General features: G+C 50.9%; 10 protein-coding genes across 10 annotated transcripts; 2 read left to right on the top strand and 8 right to left on the bottom strand.

Moving 5' to 3' along the window:
• Positions 1–1,797: 1,797 nt before the first annotated feature.
• M436DRAFT_81550 (P-loop containing nucleoside triphosphate hydrolase protein) lies at positions 1,798–3,164 on the bottom strand (the record flags this gene model as incomplete). Its single annotated transcript, XM_013572884.1, has 5 exons — positions 1,798–1,808; positions 1,862–2,289; positions 2,338–2,881; positions 2,933–3,076; positions 3,128–3,164. 5 exons carry the CDS (start codon positions 3,162–3,164, stop codon positions 1,798–1,800), a joined length of 1,164 nt encoding a protein of 387 aa, XP_013428338.1.
• Positions 3,165–4,574: 1,410 nt separating this feature from the next.
• M436DRAFT_63477 (uncharacterized protein) lies at positions 4,575–5,322 on the bottom strand (the record flags this gene model as incomplete). Its single annotated transcript, XM_013572710.1, has 2 exons — positions 4,575–4,914; positions 4,988–5,322. 2 exons carry the CDS (start codon positions 5,320–5,322, stop codon positions 4,575–4,577), a joined length of 675 nt encoding a protein of 224 aa, XP_013428164.1.
• A 12-nt stretch (positions 5,323–5,334) lies between these two features.
• On the bottom strand, positions 5,335–7,467 carry M436DRAFT_81549 (Arabinanase/levansucrase/invertase; the record flags this gene model as incomplete). Its single annotated transcript, XM_013572883.1, has 2 exons — positions 5,335–5,450; positions 5,865–7,467. The coding sequence occupies 2 exons, from the start codon at positions 7,465–7,467 to the stop codon at positions 5,335–5,337; spliced, it is 1,719 nt and encodes a 572-aa protein (XP_013428337.1).
• Positions 7,468–8,094: 627 nt separating this feature from the next.
• On the top strand, positions 8,095–9,701 carry M436DRAFT_45362 (putative MFS alpha-glucoside transporter; the record flags this gene model as incomplete). The annotated part of the gene is made up of 3 exons (XM_013572571.1): positions 8,095–8,190; positions 8,258–9,417; positions 9,479–9,701. 3 exons carry the CDS (start codon positions 8,095–8,097, stop codon positions 9,699–9,701), a joined length of 1,479 nt encoding a protein of 492 aa, XP_013428025.1.
• An 86-nt stretch (positions 9,702–9,787) lies between these two features.
• Positions 9,788–11,026, bottom strand: M436DRAFT_45241 (uncharacterized protein; the record flags this gene model as incomplete). The annotated part of the gene is made up of 1 exon (XM_013572539.1): positions 9,788–11,026. A coding segment is annotated over one exon (1,239 nt), but the record flags the coding sequence as incomplete, so codon positions are not given.
• Positions 11,027–12,047: 1,021 nt separating this feature from the next.
• On the bottom strand, positions 12,048–13,108 carry M436DRAFT_44582 (S1/P1 nuclease; the record flags this gene model as incomplete). Its single annotated transcript, XM_013572419.1, has 2 exons — positions 12,048–12,714; positions 12,786–13,108. The coding sequence occupies 2 exons, from the start codon at positions 13,106–13,108 to the stop codon at positions 12,048–12,050; spliced, it is 990 nt and encodes a 329-aa protein (XP_013427873.1).
• Positions 13,109–13,632: 524 nt separating this feature from the next.
• On the bottom strand, positions 13,633–15,791 carry M436DRAFT_63473 (alpha/beta-hydrolase; the record flags this gene model as incomplete). The annotated part of the gene is made up of 5 exons (XM_013572709.1): positions 13,633–14,084; positions 14,143–14,307; positions 14,360–14,618; positions 14,677–15,127; positions 15,178–15,791. The coding sequence occupies 5 exons, from the start codon at positions 15,789–15,791 to the stop codon at positions 13,633–13,635; spliced, it is 1,941 nt and encodes a 646-aa protein (XP_013428163.1).
• A 1,324-nt stretch (positions 15,792–17,115) lies between these two features.
• Positions 17,116–18,825, bottom strand: M436DRAFT_63472 (uncharacterized protein; the record flags this gene model as incomplete). The annotated part of the gene is made up of 3 exons (XM_013572708.1): positions 17,116–17,395; positions 17,426–17,965; positions 18,002–18,825. The coding sequence occupies 3 exons, from the start codon at positions 18,823–18,825 to the stop codon at positions 17,116–17,118; spliced, it is 1,644 nt and encodes a 547-aa protein (XP_013428162.1).
• A 355-nt stretch (positions 18,826–19,180) lies between these two features.
• M436DRAFT_45662 (uncharacterized protein) lies at positions 19,181–21,953 on the bottom strand (the record flags this gene model as incomplete). Its single annotated transcript, XM_013572621.1, has 2 exons — positions 19,181–21,634; positions 21,708–21,953. The coding sequence occupies 2 exons, from the start codon at positions 21,951–21,953 to the stop codon at positions 19,181–19,183; spliced, it is 2,700 nt and encodes an 899-aa protein (XP_013428075.1).
• Positions 21,954–22,523: 570 nt separating this feature from the next.
• Positions 22,524–23,240, top strand: M436DRAFT_81544 (uncharacterized protein; the record flags this gene model as incomplete). The annotated part of the gene is made up of 1 exon (XM_013572882.1): positions 22,524–23,240. One exon carries the CDS (start codon positions 22,524–22,526, stop codon positions 23,238–23,240), a length of 717 nt encoding a protein of 238 aa, XP_013428336.1.
• Positions 23,241–23,480: the final 240 nt, after the last annotated feature.

Genomic DNA, 23,480 nt, shown 5'->3' with positions numbered 1-23,480 from the left:
TTCTTCTCTCCTTTATATAATCCAAAGACCCTAGGTAATTAGATAAGCAAGTATAGCTTAAGTAGAGCTAGAATAGAAGTCTTTTCTAACCCTAACCCTAACCCTCGGCCCGTTAGTAGTACTTACTAGTTCGTAACTTCGGTATCTACTATAACGCGTTATCTATGTCTCTATAGTTATTTAGTAGTCGTATTTAGGGTACTAGGGAGCGCGCCGTCTTATTAGTTACGGAGCGCGGCATTTATTTAAATGCGCTATCGGTCGGGGTTTATAGTTATAGTGTCGTAGGTATAGCTCGATAGAATGAGAAGGTCTGATATAGCAGTTTAATTTATAGACTATCGAGCACTAGAGTAAGAGGAGCGCGAGGCTCGAGTTGCTAATAAGCCATGCGTGCGAGCCTCGGTCTTGGCGCTAGCTTCGGCGATAACCGGAGATAAGCCGAAGGTCGCGGGTTCGAATCTGTAAACCGTGTCACACTTATACCTATAATGTTTAGGCGAAGATATCTATCTATCTATAACTTACACTTAAATTTTAAATGGTGCGATCATCTTCTATAATTAATCTATCCATTTTAGCATAGTATAATGAATATTAGATCGTATTAGCGTAACTTACAGAATCGGGGTTCTACTACGGGTTCTATTTTACTTTTACCCCGCCAAGCGCCGAGAACATAACCCCGCGAAACCCTTTTCGGACGGGTTGTAGTGCAACCCTCGTATCCTATTAGCTAGGGTATCCAGTACTGAAGATGGAAGATTGCATTTACCAAGATAACCACCTCGACCTGGAACACTATCCTCGATGATGTTATCGAGCCCAATCTGCTTGTTGATGCGGCTGGCACTGCCTTCTGCAGAAATGAGAATGTCGCAATCTTGCTGTGACTTGTCTGAAAAATGTACCTGTATCCTATCTTGCTGGTTCACATCGCCTTCGAGGTGTTCGTATCTGACAAATTTCTTGCCATATCGTATGACGTCTTGCTTTCGGAGAGGCGCCTGGAGGAAGTCGCGCAGGACTGCTCGACCGATGGGCGCGCTTTTCTTGTAAAGCGGAGCTTGACTAAGGTCCAGTAAGATCTTCAGATCTGTCGGCCGGAAAATGCATGGCGCAGACGAGACTACACCTCCAGATCGACCAAATAGTGGGAGCAGGCTGGAGTATTGCTCTTCAGCAAGGTAAGCCATAAACCCAGTGAGAGCATGCCAACCAAGTTTGATTTAATATCCTCCTCGCTCCGATCCAGCTTCTTCCCGCTCAAAAACGGTCACTCGAACAAGACCGTCAGACTTCTTAACCAACCCATTTGCGAGGCAGGACCCAGCGAGTCCACCCCCGATGATGATCACTTCCAAGGATGTCATATCGTATACTATCCAAGAACAAGAGATTGAGAAGGCGGTAACGTTTGTCGCTCGAGACTGGAACCGAGAACTGGTCAAGATCTCGGGTTCGTCGGATGGCGTTCGCATCAAAATATCGTGATGCTCCAGATATTGCGGGACCCGCGAGGCGGATAACGCACAAACCACCGGATGCATGGAGCGGGTCCCACAATGGAAGTACAGACAATCTGCGCAGCGAAGGGTGCGTTACAGCCTGCAGTACGAGCGCCCGGAAAGTCTTTCTACCGACGATTCTTCGCACGAAAAGGCAGAGCGAGCGGCTGCCTAGACTTGTAAAGCACCACACCGACTGCTTCCTTATAGTGTAATAAGTCTATCTTAAGCTAAAATTTTCTAACTTAGTTGGATAGAAGGTGTTCGTAGGATAAGGGCACTTATAGGCTTAAAAGAGGTCTAAGCAGCGAATTAGTAACTGCGACATCATGGAACGCGGAAGAATTACTTACTAGCAGCGTTTGTCGGCATCTTCTCTATTCGAGTGCCGTAGAACTGCTCAATTCCATGCATCGTGCGCAGTTCGTTAGCGGCCACGAAGTTGATGGCGATACCCTTACGTCCGAGTCGACCGCCACCGCCATGTCCGACACGGTGAATGTAGTCCTCTGGGTTGGCTGGCAGATCAAAGTTGATAACAAGAGGGACCTGCTGGACGTCGATCGTAGTGGCGAGCATGTTGGTAGCGACCAGGACGTGAGAGCCAGAAAAGAATTGCTTCATACTGTTATTACGCTGGGGCGCGTCCATGTCGCGATGTATAGCCGAGACAGCAAAGTCGCGGGCAGCAAGCTTATCGGTAAGCCATTCGACCTTACCACGAGTGTTGCAGAAAATCACCGCCTGTCTGTCAGTGATGGTCTTGTGAAGGTCGAAGAGGCTGTCAACCTTTCAGTCTTCTTGTTCGTTTTTCACGGTAACGTAGAACTGTTTGACGCCTTTGAGGCAAGTCTCGTACTTCTCAATTGTGATGCGGACTGGGTTACGCGTGAACTCAGTGATGATCTTTAGCACGTCCTGAGACATGGTAGCGGAGAAGAGAACGACCTGGGTGGTCGTGCTCTGACAAAGTATCCCGAAGATGTCGTGTACTTGCTCAGCAAAACCGCGGGATAATATGGTATCGGCCTCGTCGAGCACGATCATCTTTGTGTTGTCGGTACAGAGAGCACGACGGTAGATCATGTCATGGACACGGCCAGGGGTGCCAATGACTACTGACTGTCGCCCATCCTGAAGAGCCTTTGTATCATTCCCTATGCGAGTACCACCAATGCAAGCGTAGCATTCAATATCTGTAAAACCACCGATAGTAGCAATGACCTTCTGAATCTGATGTGCACGCTCACGAGTTGGGGCAAGGATTAAGACCTGGCATGCTTCAACATCGGGATCAATCCTTTGAAGGACAGAGATAGAGACGGCAGCAGTCGTGCCAGACCCAGACCGCGCCTGCGCAACAACGTCCTTGCCTTTCGACATCGTGAGCATGAGTCTGGCATAATATTGCGACTTGTACTCACCCTTGATGGCTGGCATGATAGCATGCTGCTGGAATGCAGACGGACGCTTGGAACCATACGCGTAGATTCCACGCAGAAGGTCGGTCTTGAGATTCATAGCATCAAAGGAGTCAATGGTCTCATCGTAGTTGGACTCGATGTCAGCTAGGAACTTGTCAACAACGTACAAAAAATCTGCAAAATGTATACACTTACCAGCATCGATGTCATCAAGTCCTTGTCCGTCGGCCATTATTATGAGTCAATTACGAAGCCTACTGGCGCGCGCAGTGGGCGGGAAGTGTGGTGTGCGTTTGGTGGATGAAGGTCCGTCGAGTGGTGTGGTGGAGGAACTAAATACCCAACTATCAAGAGGCAGAAAGTGACTGCAGCGCCTGCGGTGCGCCACCAGAATGACGAGGGTGAGGCGACGCCGCTCGTCAAACGCCACCAACTGTGAGTCAGATCAGCCGGAAATGCGTCAACCGCGAGTTCGAACAAGCAGGATTTCGCTAGCCACTTTGCTGACAGCTACTCGAGATTCTCGATGGGAAATGCCAGGCGGTACATACATAAGCGCATGACAACCTCAAAGGGCAACGTAGAGGCCGCGGCTAGCCTAGGAGTCTTAGACAGTCCGTGCACGTAGACGGTAACAACTCCAGACCAAGGTTACATCATCCAACCCACAACCCTCTACTTGTATTATGTAGAGATTCACTGATCCCAGCGTGACTGGAAAACTCCTCTAATTATCTGAGCCCAACCTTTATCCTCCCAGGTGCTACTGGAATCTGCCGCCCACAAAGCCAAACGCAAACCCATGAGCTGAGAGAAGATACGGACTGAGCATGAGAAAGGTGGATCTTCTTCCTCAGGCGGATCCACGAGCAACAACGTGCCGTTAACAAGCGATCGTTCGTCGAAGATGGCGAACATGTCATCACGGACCTCGCTTTCAGGATTGGTAACGTTGGCTTAAATGATTATCCGCAATAGCACGTAGCATTGGTATTGACTCATGCCAGCAAAAGGAGCCCCAGGCGAGTCCGTGTTCTTCCCGATCTCGTTGGAGAAGTTGTAAGAACGTGAAACATCGTCTAGAAATACAATGCCGAGCGACTCTGATTCTTTATCCCCGCCGAAGTCTTGACACGCTATGATCCGGTCTTTCGCCTAGAGGTTGTTTCGGTGTTGTGATGGATCGTTGTGTTGGAGAAAGTTTGAGCCGGACATACCTCAGCATTTACGGGTGCTGCGCAGCATACTGCTCACATGATGGCGTAAGGATAATGCCCTGAAATCAAAGTTGTGTTGTTTGGGAGAAAGAGCGATGGAAGGATGCAGGCGCGAAAAAATCCTTCCGACCGGTCTCAGACAGTTCAGATTGGGAGTAAGGGTGTAACGATTATGCCAAGTCAAGGTGCGTTAGCCGCATAAACATCAGTCATTTCTTATATGGGTCGCCCGAGATATCATATGCTATTACTTATACGGTGACAAGAGTTCCCGCCCAGGCGATGAGACACCGAGATCAATGGATGTGTCTCCTCCCTCCGTTGACACCGTCAAGAGGACCCAGTAGTTCAAGGCTCACGCTGAGTTTCGGTTTCGAAATTGAGCCTTTTGAAGTGTCACACAGCGGTATTATCCCATATCTTGGTTAAACATCTCTGTTAACAGCGCGCAGAACCGCCTCATCTAACGCGGACCACCAATTGGAACCCGACGACTTGTCTCTACAGTGATCAGACCCTTCGTCAGGATACTTTACTACCGGCCATGCAGTTTGCCAACCAACGTGCAGAGAGACGCCATCGTCATACTGAGGCACTTGTGACATCCCGTCAAGCAAAGGTACAATGCGAGGCAGCCGGGGCCGCCGTTCGAATGCCACATCGAGGTCACCGTTATATCCTTGACTTTTGCACCGCGATTTGACAAAATCAATGGCGGCGTGCTGAATCGCCAGGCTGGCGGGCTCATGGTGGAGGAAAATCTGACTAGAGTCGCTTGACTATCAGCTCATCTCACGCTTGACTGAAGGGACAGTTTCCATGGGATATTGATCCATACCATAGTCCACGCTCTTCAAACCTCTGGATAAGCAGAGATGCCAGAACTTCGATCTGATTCTCGAGACAGTCCAGGGGGGGTAAGATGTGGTTCTGCAGTATGCTGTAATCTAAATTGTCTTGGAGGCGCACATAAGCTATTTTCGCGCGCTGCGGATTGTCCATGGCGTAATAGAGATCATGATTCGTGTAAGTGCCGCCTGACTGCGACACTCCCTTGTGTGTCCCTTCGACGATCATTCTCGAGATTGGGGCATCGTGGAGATGCGAAAGGATGAGGTCCCAGAGTTGCCACGACGTCGGGAGAACGGCGTCTAGACATGAGTTGTCAGCCATCTCGATCAAGTCCTAAAGTTCGCGGATCGGAGTGACAGGCGGCTTTTCCAGCGGCGTCGAGTCACACAGCTCGTGCTTGAACACTGGCGATGAGTTTGGCACGGTGGGAATCAGGGCACGATTGTGAGCTTGATTAGTCATTAGCGTGATCCTTCGAAACCGTTTGGCACCCTCCTATGTTGGACTTAGTGCAGAATAAGCTTTTGGAATCTCAAATTGAGGTTATCGACTTGGTGCACATCGCTGGGACGTAACATCAATCACTTGATGGTCATGTGCTTTCACTTCTATATAGACAAGGCCTCATGGACGTGCTCGATGAACACGAGTAAGACGGCTGCGAGGCACCCGCTTACTCAAGTGTCTCTAGTGGTCATTGGAAAGTCTCCTTTATGCATATTGTCGCTTCGCTAGCTTGGCCAAAACATTTCTATAGAGCACAGCAATCTAAGTTCCAGATTGATACCACGTCGTCGCACTGCCAAGGGTCCATATCTCGCAATGCGTTGGCTTTGTGCTACAACAAGGTTCGACTGCAATACATGCTCCAGACTCCGGATAGACGCGGGTCGTCAATACAGTGCGATCGTTGGCGAAGATCTCCACCACGCTCGTATCGTAATAGACAACGAACTCCAAGTGCTCGATTCTGCCATCTGAGTAACGGAAGAGAGTGTGAGGCGCTTTCTTGGACGTCTTGACGATACCTGATCTGTAGCTTGACATGAACCTGTCGACGGTCATCGTTTCAGTTCGAGGGTCGAAGATTACAGTCGTTTTTTCCGTGGCGGAGTGCTGGAGCTCGAAGCCGACAGCTGAGTCGTTGACGTTGAATGTGAGTCTGCACTCTAGCTGCGCATGTGGTTTGGTGAACTTCATCGGTAGTCGCCCTCGGCGTAATTGTTTGAGACGAGCATCAGGTGTAATGGTCAGCACGCTGACATCAAAGCCAGTGAGATCCTTTGATGGTGTCCTCTCGAAGCATGTGATGTCGTCAATTTTCGAACGAAGCGCAGTGACATTTTGGTACGAGCGAAGAGATAGTACACGGGGTATCGACAGACAGCCGCTCCATTCTTGCTCGTCAACCAGAGTTTGCGGCAAGTCTTCTTCAAAGATCCAGCCATAGAGGGTAAACTGCTTGGTCACAGGATCGTGGAACCCATTGGCAGCATAACAACAGCCGTGATCCAGGGCGCCACCATGCTGCCATCTCATCGTCGCGTTTGGCTGAACTTTGCCGGTCATCCACATTGATGTGTTGTTCGTGCTGAGTGGCACTTCGTCTGCGATATCGTCCTCGACAAGACCTTGAGCACCCAAGATGATGATGTCGCGCGATGTTTGGTGCTGGTCTTTCAAGGTAACTACACTGGCGACTTCCCAGTGAACGCCATAGTCTCCTGTCCAACGTGAAGGCTCGAAATGTAAGCCCACGTCGGTCAAACAAGAAAGGTATGTCCAATCAGTAGGGTCGTCGGGCTGAACGCTATACAGGAAGACAGTGGGTGTTGTGTGGCGAATGCCTCCTGAGAGCATGCCATACCAGCTCGAACCTGCCTGCACACCGCGTGCGCAGTCCATCTCTGCCCAAGGACCGACGAAAGGATCTCTCCAGCCTGTTACATCCAGACCTTCAGGCGGTCCGGCTAGGACAGTTCCATTTTTGCGCCAGGTCTTGCCGGAGTCACTCAAGCTTGCGTGGTGAAGCTTTTCCATGCCATTTGTATATGGCAGATGGTAGCTGATGGGTAGTTGATGTGCTGAAGTGTAGAAGACGTCTGTTGAGTTCGGGATTAATGATCCGGTGAATACTCCACATGGGTCTTGCGCGTCTGGAATCATTGAGGGCGTGTCGGAGATGGTCCAAGTAACGAGATCTTTCGAGGTGGCAGAACCCCATGACATGTTGCCCCAGACAGATGCCTTGGGATTCCATTGGAAGCTCAAAACATACAGCCCACGTTGTTTGTCGTAGCCGGGAGCGCACGGATCATTCATCCAGCCTTTGATGGGCATAACGTGAAAGCGCGGGCGCCATTTTTGGTAGTCGTCCTCGATAGCATGTGCGTGAACGAACGTCTCAGGCTTCAAAGATGTTCTGTCAGGCGGGTGAAGTGTACTAATGATTGTCGCGGTAGCCATTGCGAAAGTTTCCCAGAGAAAAGAGAGCGAAAGACGAAACCCTGAATGGCTCCCTATTCATATCTCGACATACTGCGCTAAGGCCTGCCTTTGCCGGTGATCTCGGAATTACGCCTGCTCCAATGCTTGTCGCTGATCTCGGACCTCAGCCAGAACTCGCTCTTGTCGGCGATGTCGGGCGCCATCTGTCCACCAGCTTTTGCCGGTGATCTCGGAGCTGTTGCGCGGCACGTTCGACTGTGCAAACGGCGCAAAAGTGGCTTCTTACGGGCGTGAAATGCGTGAAATACTTGCATCACGTGCATGTGCTCTCATGCTGAACCCTGTCCGAGATGTCCGAGGAGCCCGAAAGCTTGGGAGAACGCATTTCCGACTGTGCGGAGAGCATCCATTCTGGGGAACGATCTGGAGCCCCATCCGGGGAACATATAACCTGCATCCAGGCTTGTCTCGAAACCATTCGGATCAGCAACAAGATCGACAATACAACTTCTCTCATCAACACCTTGATCAACAATAGCCATGGATGACAAAGGCATGACCGACATCAACGAGTTACATGTCGACTCGGCGGACCGCAAGGTCGTTTTGGCCTCGGACGTCAAGTCGAAGAAGGTCTTCAGCCCTATGCTGATCCTTGCTTTGATCTCTTTCCAAGCAACATCTGTTCTCTATGGATACGATGACAAAGTCATTGGTTCCGTCGCGGCCATGGAACAATTCGTGAGTCTTTGTTCCAATCACAAGTTGACTTGCAGATGAACAAAACACTCATCACTCATTGCGACAGGTCAAGAAGTACCAAGGCAAGAACGCCGAGGGCGCCTATGCCTTCTCTGCTCGCAACCAGACCCTGATCTTCTCAGTCCCACTCGTCGGTGCCATCTTTGGAGCTGCATTCTCCGGCTACCTCACCACAAAGTTTGGTCGCAAATGGCCAATCGTTGGATCTTATGCATTCTCCTACGCAGGGACATTCCTCCAAACATTCGCTCCCAATTTTGCAGCTTTTGTATGCGGTCGCTTCATGAACGCCTTCCTCATCTCGATCGGTACCACCATCTCCATCTTGTACCTTTCGGAAGTCGTTCCAGCCAGATACCGTGGACCCGCCGTCAGCGCAAGCAACATCTTCAACCTCATCTCTGGTGTCATTGCGACCGTCATCTGTAACAAGACACACACTTTCGCCAGCGAGTCATCATTCAAGATCCCTCTGGGCGCACAAGCAATCCTTCCCACAATCCTGATTCCTCTAACGGCCTTCGTACCCGAATCGCCACTTTGGCTTCTGATGAATGGTCGTGCCGAAGAAGCTAGAGCCAGCTTGCGCAAGCTGAGATCCTTCGACGATGCTCTCGTTGATGATGAGCTTCACGTCATGAAGCAGGCTCACGACTCCGAGGTTGCGTTGACTACTGGTGTTTCATTCTTTGATCTCTTCAAGAGAAAGAACATCAAGCGCACATTGGTCGCCGGCTCCATGTACTCGGTCAACCAAGTCTCTGGTATCATCCTGTCGACTACATACGCGACAATTTTCCTGACAGATCTCGGTGTTGGAAGTCCATTCCAGTTGACCATTGCAGCCTCGTGCTGTGTACTCGCCGGTACTATGATTGCGCCATTGATCATCGAGAACTTTGGTCGTCGTCCGGTTGCTATTGTGGGAATGTCGGTGCTATTCGTTATTGACCTCATTGCCGGTGTCCTTGCTTTCTATGCTGACGAGAAGAATGTCCCACTCGCCATTGCGATTTTATCCTTCCTCTTCAACGTCTTTTGGGCCGCTTCCTTCTACCCACTTTCGGTAGTCCTGCCGACTGAGGTCCCCGAGGCTCGTCTTCGCAGCATTACCACTTCTTACACATTGGCTTGCGCATACACTACTGCTGTGCTCACCACTTTCTCGGTGCCTCATCTTGTCACAGTCGGACCCGGCGCCGCAGGGTAAGTCTCGTCGCGCTACAGTTACTATGATGTCGATATCTGTGCTAACTTGCATCTGCAGCCTCGGTGCCAAGACATATCTCATCTTCGGTGGCTGTGTACTAGTCATCCTCGCCGTGTACACATGCTTCTTGCCTGAGACAAAGGGACGAACATTTGCCGAAATCCAAGAGATGTACGAAGCAAAGGTGCCTGTCACAAAATGGAAGAGCTACCAGACTTCTCCCGAGAGCAAGGAAGCAAAGATTGTGGATCATCTCGAGGCTTCCGACGTGAAGGCTTAGGCAGGATTTGTCTGAATGCTCTGCCAAGCACATACTGTATAGGGATTGGTATGGAGTTTTGGTGAGGATGTTGATGTATAGGGGTTCTAGCCGATGATTGAGAGCTGAGCAGTTTCCAGTGCCGTGGTGAAAGGACGGCCCTGGTCTCGAAACTGCCTCAATAGCTGTATGTACGAGCCCAGAATCAATTGTGTGCGTTGAATATCCACAACTTCGTCATACCCTTGTGCAGCCATGATGACACCCATCGCAATGTCGTGAATCCGCTCAATCATGCCGCTGCCATGAACCTCAAGTATATCCGTTTCCAGAGCCACGCACTCACTGGCTACCTTCTCTGCAATGTCGAGTACGAAAGATGGATGCATGAATATCAGCTCGGAGCTGCTGTCGAGAAGTTCGTGCGTGAGACAAGAAACCCACATACGCATCAGCAGCCATTGTTGAAGAACAAAGCAATCAGCCCACTGTGAGGCGTTGAGAGACGGTGGCTTGTCGATCCAAGGGGAAGACCCATTTGGTTCGAGAGCCTCTGCGACAGAGTGGTAAACCTTCTCGACCTGATTTATGGTGAGTTTCTGACATGCTTGCAAGGTCGGTGCGCATGATCGATTCCAACAGGGAATGACCTGTTCATCGATAGCATCGAACAACCTCATGAGTTGGAGAAGCCCCTGGACAGCAACAAGGTCTTTGTCGTCGTGAATGTAGATGTCGTGAGTGTCGGACATGGCCTCGGCAGCAATGTTCAAGTACATCCCTTTCATGTCATTCACATGCTTTCCCGTGATGCTGATTGTGTGATTCCGTTGCAATGCGAACCCGCGTTCCGTCACGGCTAGGATGAGCAAGAACCTGAAGCGCTGACCTTTTACCTGAGTGTCGAGACCGTCGTAGGTTTGCGGTTGATGTAGGCCGAGAAGCTTTCCACACTCGACAGACTCGCGCAGTCGTAGCCATGCAGCTTTGTGCATGCCCATACCGAAGAGGGTTGCAAATATGAAGAAGCTTGCGATGGCGCCTTCCACCGTGACGTTCTCGCCAAAGTCGAATCTGCGAAGACCGAGAGCAGCTTGTAGCATCTTGGTTGCTAGCTCGCGCCTTGCAGGCATGAATTGATACTCCTCGCGAAGGACAGGCTGCGTGATGGCTAACGCACAGATGGACAGGATCATTGAGGAGAAATCAGCATCTTCCCTGTGTCTGCCGAGCATCAGATCTTGGTACAAGGCCGTGCGATTGACGACTGGCAAGGTAAGATACAGTCGGTCGAAGTAGACATCTATCCAACGCAAGATGTCGTTGTGAGAGATGGCGGTTGGCCAAGCAGTATCCTCCAAGGTCGTGATGGGCGGCGGAGTGCTTGTATGACGACTGAGATATGTCTGGCCAGAATTCGTCCGGTACAACTTGAGAGGATGACCGATGTAAGAGCTCCGTGGTGGCGATGCGTCTCCCGATCCGAGATTACCATAGTGAGAGATCTGCTGTGGTGATACAACCTGATCATCATGGTGACTTATAGTTGCTGCTGCCTCTACGACAGTGGTATCCTGAGCAATGGACTCCGTCTCCCGACCGCGCAAAATCGCGATGCGCTTGCTGCGTGTGATCTTCTGTTCGTATGAGCAGGCCAATTCCGACTTGAGGCATCGTACACACGGACGTCCGTTGTCGCACTGAAGACGGTGTCAGTGGCGATTAGAGCTATCGCAGGGTGCCTGTCACCTTTAGTTTACGGAAGCGACACTGGTCGCAAGCAGTTCGCAATTGTCCAAGCATATGTGCTCGCCGATCATCGGCCGTGGTCTCTGCAACGACTCCGACAGGTATTGTGCAGACTGTTGACCAGGTTTGCGTGCTGAGTCCGAGGTTGACGCGCATATCATTGCCGAGGTAATCAATCCTTTCAGCCTTCGCGGAGGGGTTTGAAGCTTCCTGACTTGGTTTGAGCTTCAATTTGACTCTTAAAACGGGAGGTCTGGACTTCATGGTGGTCTTGGCTTTCGAAGGCTGGTTTTTCTTGGAATTCGATGCTTCTCAGTACTGCACGGAAGTCGTAATGTCGACAATTGTATCTCATCTGCGTTGGCAGACATGCACTTATCTTTGGCTACAAGCTTAAGTTCCAGCGCACGAAAAGTGTTCCAGTCAGCTGGAAGCTCGTATGGCTTCTGCCACCGCGAACTCGATAAGCAAAGAAGCAGGCTCAAGAGCAAGACCGGGATTCGATAACAAGTAAAACCACAATTCGACCACAGATGCTCATTGTCAATTGATGATTTGACATACCAACACATTCACTTGTTCCAACTCCCGCATCCTTTGCAGCCTGACACATTCAGATCAATGCTTGCATCCATATCCAACAGCCTCTCTCACCAACTTCGCCTTGCTCAGCGGTCTATCAGCAGGCAACAAACTCCCTCCACTCAGATCCACCTCATCCTCGGCAAGCCGCTTGGACAGCACCTTCTGATTCTTCGCCACAGCATCCAAGTAAGCAGCCAGTCTGACTCCAGCCCTTGCAATCTGGAGTTCGACTACCGGGATAGCTGACTTGTAGTAAGCCCCGCTGAGATCCACATTCTCCACTGCACCTTGGCCGTCGGGTATAACAGTGGAGCAGACGTATGCATTGGCCTCAGACGCCCAACCCAGAGTAGTGGTCTTGGGATCAGTGACATCTAAGCCCTTGATCCAGCTTGCAGCTTGCGAAGCATAGATACCGCTGTTAACAGCCGCATTGAGCGTCTTCGCCCAAGCTTTAGCATCAGCGAGAGAGTAACCACCGGTGTACTTTTCAGGAATTTCAGTGTCCCAGATATGGTGGAGGTTTGTCGAGGCGCCGGCGAAAGTGACATCGATGTCGTTGCCGCCGACTTCGAGGGCTTCGTCGTGGAGGGGTTGGTGGATGTCGCCAACGAAGTGCACGATGAAGCGGAGGGCGTCATTGACCTCAGTCTTGCTCAGAGTAGTGGAGACGACACGTTGGGTGTAGTTTGCAATGGCACTGTTCATCACAAAAGACAGAAATCATCAGCCGCCAGAGACCAGGCAAAGAGAGATGTCTGGAACACGTACCTGACGACACATCCCTTAGCGCCACAATCACGGTCATAGTCCACACTACACGAAGTTGGTGGACTATCTTCTGCGTCAATGAAGTGGAACGGAGCACTGAAAGCTCCAGCGGCAGTGTAGCGGTATGTATCAGCCCAGGCAGCGATCCCCGCCAGGTACGAAGTACTGGTATTGCCCAAGACGCTCTGAGCCCAGGAGACGGTATGAGCAGCCATGCGATCCTGGGCGATGAAGGCGACGGTCTCATGGCCCAGTGTGCCCCAAGCGTTGGTGAGAGGGAAAGCTGTGCTGAGCACGGCGGCGAGGGTGAAGAGGTGAGGCATGTTGGGTGAGTATGTCGATGACGGAAGTGTCTGATGGTACCTGGGTGTCAGATCTAGGTCTTTATAGTCCCTTCCGAGTCACATATCTCGTCTTGACATAGGAGCTCGCCTGCCCAAACCGCTTGCCAGAGTTGTTGATTTTCTTTGCATGAGATTTACCACGTATCACGACATGGCAACATCAAGATTCAGCTCGAGTTGCACCTTGTGCCTGACCGAGGCGAACGGACTCGGTCACTTGCATACACCGGCTCTCGTGCCCTGACCAATCACCTTCCTAAAGCAGCCAACTGCGACGCGCCGATCTGCATGCGTGCCTCAAAGCTTGATTGTGCTTGGCTGGACAGATAAGACTTGACTGCCGCTCGGTGAAGAAGTAATGTTTCGTGTTGCAAGGTTCGATCTACTATTGGCTGATCACACTGTTACACCGCTACTACATGAACGATAGCGGAGCGGAGGTCGCCTGCTTGATTTCCAATTCGATACACGATATCACACGTGCCTAACTCTACATCTCAAATCTATATGACCACAGCGACACTGAGGGCAACCATTACAGCCAATTCCAGATAAATCGCAGAAACACGCGACGCTCCATTGGCAGGAACATACGACTGTGGCGATGGTTCATTACCACTCCCAGCACCCTCACTCTGGTTATAGAACACTTTAGTGCCATCCCCAAACGTATACCCCACAAGAATGAAGTCCTCAGTGATGGCACTTCCGTTCTTAAACAGCTGGGTCTGGGCAGGTGTACACGTCTCCATGATATCCCAGAGATAGCAAGACGGAGCATCGGACTCGAATTTGATAGCAGGACCAACAGAGATGAGGGCGGAAGAGGAGCCTGTTGTGGCGTAGGTTGAAGCATTTGAGGTCGGAAGGGTAGAGACAAGACCGGTCGCGACGTCGCGGTCAAAGAGGACACGGTTGAAGATTTGATATGTTGTTTCGGGTTGGTAATACGACACTGTGTAGATTGGGTCAGGGATGAGAAAGTAAGTGCTAGGAGCGAAGAAGAGACTTACCTTCGTGACCGGCTTGGAAGATACGACTGAATGAGAGATTGCCGTATTGTCTTGTCAAACCACCGATGTATGAGGTATTAGTCTCCAGATCAGTATAGTCTGCTTTCTCAAAGGAGGTTGAGATGCTGGAATTGATGGCAAGACTGATGGCTTCGCCGCCAAACCCTATACCACACCGTCAGCCGCGAACAGGCCATAGAGACAGATAACGACCTACAGTTACACTGATAATCGCGATCTCCATATAGCAAAGATATTTTGACACCACGGTCAAGCATTTGACCAAGGATGGCAAGACCATTGCCTTTGAGAAAATCACCCGAAGCCTCGAATTCTTGAGCAACGACCGCGGAGAAGCCGGTGAAGTTGAGAGGAACACCAAGATCTGCTTGCACGGTAGCATTGTTCAGATACCCAGCTGCCCAACGTGGCGGGAAATTGTGAATGAATGGCGATGCGATATCGAAGTGGAATGCCTGAATGTTGTCAATGAGTCAGCTTGGGACGTCGATATTGCGACGAGCATATACGTACATCGTAACCCTCGATGTTGCCCAATGCAGTCTCTCGAGCAACAGAGTTGAAACAATACTCATAAGCCTTGTTGCATGCCTGATTCACATCTGTGTCATTGCCAAACCCATCAGGATTGAGTCTTTGATCAATAGCTCTACAGGTCTTGATGAGGTTCAAGCACTCAGGAAGAGCTGCCTTGGAGGAAGCATATGTGGTGTCATTGAAGACTTTGAGACCATAGGTATTATTGGCGGCCATCATAGGGTAGAAGGGTATCTGAGTCTCGGCGTCAATGCAAGCGTTGATTAGGCCAAGCGATTCGATGGTGAGTAGTGTCCCGTTCAGCTCGCCAGAGCTGATGCGGTCGTTTTGCTTGTAGAAGTAGTCGGCAAAGGTTGGGACCCAATGTCCTCCATAAGACTCTCCCCAGATACTAAACTTTTGCTTATTACCAGAATACCCTGGGAAACTATATGAGTGTCAGTGGTAATGGAGAACAGATACAGCAGAATATCGTACTCTCGCAGCCAAATCTGCATAAAGTCCCACATCGGAGGTGCAGCAGCTAAGGTGTTATTGGGTGTCGAGCTCTTATCTCCAGAGGAAAAGATTCCAGCGAGCGAACTGTCATTCTTCGGAACCTGAGCGGGCAAAACTGCGAATGGAGACAAAGCTTCAAAGATGGTACCATTGATCAATGAGTCGTATGAGAAGCCAGTCATGACCGGTTGATCGATGTATAGCATGTTGACCTTATCGCTCCAAGACCAAGGATTAATGACAGAATCTCTCGAGTTGTTGAGCAAATTGCAAGGGCCATTCTCATTCACAGCAGACACTGATGTTGGTGCGCCAGGGCCACCTTGAAGCCACAGCGACAAGGGCGCGTTCGCAGGATCCTTGCGAGCCTCAAAGAACCAGAACCAGGTGTGGACTGGGTAGTTGCGACCTTCTTGAGGTGAAGGAGGAAGGTTGACGTAGCCACTCCATCCTCTCACGCCCTCAGTGGTCTCGCAGATGGTGGTTTGCTTGAAAGAGATGGATGCGCCTGGGTGGATGGTTGAGTTTATATACGTCAAGCCCTGAGATGTGGGAGGAGCTTGAGCAACAGCATTGATGTTGAACAAAGTCATGGCTGCTGCCAAACGAAGGTACAATCTGTGTGCAAGCATGGCACCCAAAGTACAGAACAGTGGTGGGCTATTGCCTGTGAGGAATAAGAAGAAAAGGTAGGAAGAAAGCCAATGGAAACAAAGCTACAATAGAATGTCATTATTAGGGGCAGCTGAGGAGATACCTTTATACCCACCTCCCAGCCAGGCCCCAGCGTGTCGTGACCGATCTTTTTCCAATCAACAGATGGTCGAAGAGGTATACGAGGCTGAGCTCTCCCAAGAACGAGATTTGCAGAGGATCAGATCCTCCAGGAAGCTGGGTTGTTGGTCTTGGCAAGAGGTGATTGGTGCCCTCGGACTACACCTTGACTGGTCGGCTCGGACTACCAACACATGCCATAGCCAGGAACGGCGTGCAATCATAGTGGGAGATCGACGGCCACAGCGGGAGTAAATTTGTGATCAACCTTGGTCGTACCTAACTTGGCCAATAGAGGATGTTTTCACATTAGTATGCCTGCCATTCTTTTGCGACGTCGAGTGCCCTCCTAGAGCAAAGCACTTATACGCTACTGATAGACTAATTGATTGGATGAGGCCCGTCTTTGAGGGTTCAAAGATGGCCTTACTTTCTCATGTCCATCCTTCTGCCTTCGGGATGATTGTTCTTTGTAGGGATCGGATGTTATCATCTGTGCTTTCCCCTACTACCTACGCCGAGTAGTCGTCTACAGATTCTAGTGCCTCTTAGTTCTTGTCAAAAGGCTACTCTACTAGGTTGGCGTTATAGATCATGTAGAGCATAGGAGACAAGAGAGATCCTCATTGTATGCCGGCTTATGCTATAGGAAGCGTCTCGCTCTTGAACATGTCGATAATGATAGTTGCTGTCCTGTTACAATATGAGTCCGTGATCCACTACGACATCGAGCGAGCGTGAGGTATGTACACGCACCCCAGCAAGCCTCTCGAGGCTCAGATTCGTAAATCGTGGATGCAAGACTGCAAGGCAGATTAGCTTCCACAGCGATCATAAGTCTGTCTTACCGTCAACAAGACGGGATTCGTAGCTTGAGGTTATCTCATTGGCTGCCAATTTGGGTGTGACGTTATTGTTTAGCACAATCTGGATTGTGTTAGTCGCGCTTTGGTCCTCGCGGGGAGGCCAACTCGAGAAACTCTTCTGGCTGGCTTTCCAGGATAAAATCCTCGTCGGAGAACCTTCGTAAACCATTGTTGTAGGGAACGGAGTGGAAGAAATCGTACTTCGAATAGCGAGCCATCGCGTCATCAATGTTTTGAGTGAGTATCGCCGTGGAAAAGACCATGTACCTTGACAACTCTAGACATATGTACCAATCGGCATCCCACTACGCCTGTTCTTGCCGTACTTCTCATCCAGATACTTCCTTCTTTCTTCCTCTCGTATCGACCTGTGGCTCGACTCGACCCAAGCCGTGAAATCGTCCCTGTCAATCGCAAAAGGACCATTGTCGTCGAGCCGTCGATCTGTCTGCGTTCCACCGTGCAGAACCCAAAGCTTGGGCGCAGCTTTGCGAAGTAAGAGTGCTGCACTACGAACTCGTTCGTCTCTATAAAGCAAGACGGTCAGCATCGCCTCTCTGTTAAACAATCAATATCGAAGTAGCTACCGTATGTGTTTGTCCTGTGGCTCGATGAATTGATGTACCCAAAGTGATTCTAGAGTTGGGTACAAAGGATTATCACATGTGTGGCATTCGAGCAACATCGTGCTATCGAATTGCCCACGGAGACCAAGTGATTTGAGGCTCTTGCAGATCTCCCCAGCTTGAATATATAATTGAGCAGTATTCGAGATCGCGGCGTTGATCCAAAGACTGCTCAGTTGTGGCAGTGCTCGGAAGAATAACACGAACTCATCTTTCATAATCGATGATAGATCGACCTGCGAAAATCCAGAATCATCCCACGAAGAGATGCCAATGCTGCGTAGATCTTTCAATGTCGTCAAGCGTTCCCATTCTGGGTATCCGATGGCCACTGAATCACGAAAGCGCAACGTAAGGTCTTGGAGGCTACAAATAGTAGCCAGGACATGCAAGACAGGCGCATCACCAATGATACCAAGCGATAAGGATCTCAGCGTGGAGATCCCGCCGAGCAAGTTGACCGCCGTCGAATGGAACATTCCCAGATCCAGGCGAGTGATACTGCAGAACAGAGATGTATCCGCAGCTAGCACATACTTGCTGACCTCGGACGTAAGTTCATAACAAGGTAGACGAAGATTTGTCAGATACGGCAGAGAGGCGATTGCAGCAAGAACATCCTTGGTGATGATCGGCTCGATGGTCCAGTCAAGCGCCAGAATTCGAAGCTGTAAGCATGTTCTCATAGCATTCAGGAGTTTGTCTGACGTCGCAAGCGGCATTTTGCAACACAATTCGAGCGTACGAAGGTTGGGGGCGTCAAGCAGCGCCGTCAGAACATCGTCCACCCGACATGTACGCAAGAGTTTCAGTTCAAGCAGACTTTGTCGTATGAACTGAGAGGCCAGGCAGACGAAACCAACTTCGTGATGCGACCACTCTACTATGTCCAGAGTCCTTAGTAATGGGAAGCTGAGTTTGAGTGCAACGATAAAATCAGCAGCGTTGGTTCCATTCAGATCAAGATGCTGAATCTTGTTGGCATACCATTGTTGGCGCTCGAGAGGTAGTCTTGCGAGGGATGCAAGCGGAGGTTCAGCCTCAGTGATAATATATGCCCGAGTCTTCCACCAGATATTCGATGCAATGACTGCCCAGTCTCTGCAGGCCAGCACGAGGCTGTCGTACTGAGCTTTATGATGGATCCATGCCCCAACTGCCGCGCGATCTATGACTAGCTTGAGGACAGTATACAAGATCTCGGCAGGTAATCGCTGGATATGATTGGTTGAATCTGCAACTTCGCGACCGGTATGTGAATTCTCGTGGTGAGAGGTAGACGAGACAAATCCTGGGGGCGTGCCTAGACTTCTGCGCATGCCGGTCTGGCTGCGAGTGACTCTTTGACACTGAGATGGCATGTTACTGCATAAAGAGATTGGAACGAAAGAATGAAGAAGAGAAAATCTCGTCGTGAAGATTATATACTCGAGACAGGAAGGAAGCAATCTGCTCCGCATGGACACTTGGCGTCTTGCCTAAAATATCCTCGCTTTTAGAAGAAGCATGCGAGGATTCTCCCGTCCCTCGGCGAGATACCTCTCCATGCACGCAGCCATGTGTACCAATGAGATACTGCTACAACGCACTCGTAGCGAGCGATATACCTGCGACCTCAGAATTTCTGTATCATCTGAGGACGATCACTCGCGTAATGATTGGCGGCGGTAACCTGGAAGGAGATTATCAATATTCGTAAAGCATTTATACATAAGACTATTCATCATCAAGTTCGTCATCCCATCCAAGATTTGCGTAGATATTGTCGGTTTGATCCTTTGATCCATCTCCATCCGCTCTTTGCTGTTGGGTCACGACTGATGATACTTTAAGCATGTTCCTCGAGTTTACAGTCGCAGCAACTTTCAGAGGCATTACTGCAACACCCTGCTTGGATTTGGCTCTCCCAAGATTCAATGGCGGTGTTGGCTTGCTTGGGGTGATGCTGAACGTGGGTCGCTGCGGCTTGCTCGGTGTCTTCAACAAGGTGGGACTTTCACGTAAGGGAGAAGAATCTCCTCTGTCCTGTCCAACATGCGCAGAATGTTCTTCCTCATCCTCTGGAGAGGCACCTTGTAGCGAAGCGAAAGCTACTCGGGGCTTGGAGGGGGTTTCGGCAAGAGCATCTTTGTGTCGAGGCCTGTGGTCGGTGGCGGGAATAGTACCTTCGTCATCGGAGGCCTCATTGACTGGAGAGAAGTGGGCGAAAGACAAAGATTTCTGCTTGGTGCTGGATGAAGGAACCACTGAGGGGCCTGAAGATGGGACTGCGGGACGACCAAAAGAGGGAGCTGGAATGTAGTGAGGTGTTGCAGCAATAGCGGAGGTTTTGTGACCATTCTTTGGCGTTGCGGCAACCTGAGCCACAGATGAAGACTTTCGTTTGTGCAAGGGTGGTCTGGCTCTACCTTCTGCCATGCGCTTTCTTTGTTCGACTGCGTCCACAAACTCTCCAGAGACAGTGGCACGGCTTGGCTTCTTCAGGGTGGAGATGGCATCCTTGAGTTTCTGCTCGACTTCCTGCTTTTTCCTGGCTTTCGCTTCATTGGCTGCAGCGATGGCCCCGAAGTCTACCTCTCTCTGGAGTAAGCGATGTTTTCCCAGAACGTCACTCTTGCGGGCCAAAGATGGTTGGCTGTCTCGTCTGGCAGAAATGGAGGATATAGAGACCTCTGGCGTCTCGGACTTGACTGGAAAGACTTGCGAGTCTGTGGCTGAGCGATTGAAGGAACGAGGAGTTTTGGCGGGCTGAGGGAAGCTTTCTGTTGCAACGCGAGCAAGCGGACGACGGGCTTTCTTGTCGGCGGGAGCCTTGGTGTCTGCTTCGGAATGCTTACGACTGAGCTTCGGCTTGGATGTTGTGGTAGCACCTGGGCCGCCGAGCTTCTTGTTGACGGCGGAAGCGTGCTCATGAGTGCGAGACATGTAGAAAGGTATGATGACATCGACACAGAAGCTGTGCAATTGGTTGGCGCCTTCCTTGGCCGTCTTGTCGGGCTTAGGAGCATCTCCCAAGAGGTCTGCACTGTGCAGGGAATGCCAGATACAAAGCTTGTCCAAGAGTAGCTCCAACCTCGTCAAGATTGTGTCGCTCTTCTTGCTCTTAGGTTGTGGTGCTGGCTCCTGGAGCGGCTGGAATTCTGGAAGGGCTTCCAGACTGAGAATCTCCAGCACCAGAACCACCTGCATGAACGTCTCTCTGGTCCGGAGCTGGCGACTTCTGCGAGTAAGCGATCGCTCGGCTGTTTCGTCAGATGGCGCAGAAGATTCATCCTGGTACCACCACTTGGCAAAGAAGACAGCCTCTTCTGGGAGCAGGCCATACTTGTCAGGCTTGAGCTTCTTCTTCCGTCGCTTTTTCTTTGCAGCAGGGGCGTGTTCGGGATCCCCGTGTTGCGAGGGCAGATCTTTCAGGAGCTCCGGGAGCTTGTCACGATACTTCTTGTCGGCTGTCGAAGACGAGGGAATCAGACTTCGCAGAAATTGGGCCAGTTCTGGCAGAGTGGCGGCTTCAATCTGTCCTGATGTGAAGGCGGCTCGTAAGCGCGACAGAGGACCCTTGGTGAAGAAGGCGAGAGGTGTTTTGGACAGGTAGAGCGTGTCGAGGTACTGTGAGATGAAGCGGTCCAGAATGTCTTCGGCCGTATCGCACGTCTCGTCTGGGATGACAGGATGGTCAAGCGGTTGTGGAAGGACGCCGGGTTCCGGCTGCGGTGTAGGCTTGGCGGGTGGTGGGAGACGGAGGCAGAGCGACAGACGGGGCGCCTTACGAGACGGTTCGCGCGGTATGGACGATCTTTGGAGGGCTGCAGGCTGCCACCAATATTGATTTTGTGTGTCGAGAGGCGGTGGTCGCAGCGGTGCAGCCACGGTTGGCGGTGTTGAGGCGAGTGCTGCGGTGTGATGATCCTCCAGCCAAGCAGCCAGCCTGCACAGTGCATACCTCTTGTGGCCAACTCTTTCTATAGCATACAGGGGCTGGTCGGGGAGGGATTCGGGACGAGCGATGAAGACGAGCGGTGGGGATTCGGCGTCATGGTCGAGATGTGGAAGATGGGCAGAGAAGACGCGAGTAGTAGAACGCGAGTTGTTGACGTAGCTCAAGGGCAGAGCAGCGCGAGGAAGAGTGCGGAGGATGCGAAAGGATAGCGGTTTGTCATTGTCGACTGACTGGCGAGGATTCAGTAACGCTCCAGACAGTGAGTCTGGACGACAGAGCAAGAGCGGGAAGGATGAGGCTTACTCTAACGACAAATGATTGAGGTAATGATGAAGGAAGCGGCGGGCGACTGTCTGCAAAGGCCTTGTGCACAGGGACGTTGGCTCGCGGTGCGGCTTTGATCAGATGGGAAGGCGCTTTCGCCGGCGGCGTGTCTCCGTCTCGCTTGCGTTTCCTTGACAAGAGCCGATCGGCGAGTATGTTGACGGGAGGAGTAGGGATAACTGTAGTCGACCGTGAAGAATGGATAGCATTATCGGATATTGACATGGTAATATCATGCCAGACAAATGAAATGCACTTCGTCATGCCAAAACATTCAACTTGCGGCTCTGTCGCGTCTGCTCGTGTTCGCGGCGCGTGCCAGATAAGCTTCGAAGCACAGACCCCGACTTGCTCTCCTTCTTCTTGTCTGCCCTTCGTGCTTCCATCGTCGCCCGTGTTTTTGAACAGCGGTCAATCTGCTCCGTAAACAACCAGTCGAGCATGTCTTATCTGACAGATGACACTACAACAAGTAATCAGATTGTCCGCCGAAAGTGTCTTGGAAAAGTGCTCATCTTCTTCCCCGCATCTTCTCTCGCGTCATGGTTTCCGTATCGGCCGTCATGATCTTGAATCGCTTCGAGCATGTAGGTCTTTGTTGTTGATCTTCTGGATCGATATCCTTAGCATCCTACCATATCAACTACTGTTCCCACGTTTCTGGAAGAATACCTAGACCTCACCATACCCCACTCAATCTTTCCCCATCATCCGACGGCTCCAGTATAGCGACTGGAGCCCCTTGCAATACATCGTTATCTCCAGTCGATCAGCACGACCGAACACAGCCTCGCAATGACATTCACAACAGACAACCAAGATCCAGCCATACAAGAGATATTGGAACGACACTCACCCAAACAAGAACCTCCAAACCTCCTCACCCTCCCCCTCGAGCTCCGCCGCCAAATCTACTCTCACCTATGCCCTCCAACTTCCCTCTCGAACCCCATCCCAAACGTGGGCCTAAGCAGCGTATCCCACACCCCACCACCCTTGTCTCTGCTTCTGGTCTGCCAAACCCTCACCTCAGACCTCCTTACCTACTTCTACTCTGCAGCTCAATGGAAACTCATCGCCAGCCACGCCTTCAATTTCTACCGCATCGACTCTACTCTATCAAACTTTGCTTCTTCCGCGGTGCTAAAGAGACTGGAAAAGGTAGAATTGGTGTTTTGGTTCGATGGCGCCTTGTTGGCGGATTATCCGAGTTTGAAGACTGCAGCATATTGCAACGAGATCAAAAATCGCGCCAAAAGGGCTTGTGAGATTCTGGCGCAAGCGGAGGCGTTGAGGGTGCTGGTGGTCAGTTGGGTAGATACGACTGCTGGAAAAGCAGCAGAAGAGAAGAAGGGGGTGCTAGAGGCGTTGCAGGCGCTGAACGGAAGCAACGTCCAGGTGGAAGTAGGTGTGCTGGAGTGGAGTGGTGCACAGGCTGGGAAAGAGAGGGAAGATTGGGAGAAGATGGTCAGAGGGTGGATTGAAGATGTTTGTGTCAGTGCGGCGTGTTGATGATATTGAGACCGGAGCCACGAATGACGAATTCCATGTTATGCTGTACGAAGCTTGGGACCCTGCGACTGCCAGTGTCTTGTTGATCTTCAAGACAATTCTCTCTCCAGCCACGTTCCTATTCCGGCTGACCATATATCTTCCTCATCAGTCTAGCGGTTTTCGTGACGAAACCTCACGCTCCGCTAGAAGTTCATTACGAATTCATCCGCTCGGTTTACCCAAACAGGCAATTCCAGG

Source organism: Aureobasidium namibiae, assembly GCF_000721765.1.
Source record: "Aureobasidium namibiae CBS 147.97 unplaced genomic scaffold scaffold_7, whole genome shotgun sequence".
In the NCBI taxonomy this organism is placed as follows: Eukaryota; Fungi; Ascomycota; class Dothideomycetes; order Dothideales; family Saccotheciaceae; genus Aureobasidium; species Aureobasidium namibiae.
The sequence above is the reverse complement of the archived record's forward strand: the minus strand, read 5'-3'. Positions and strand labels throughout refer to the sequence as shown.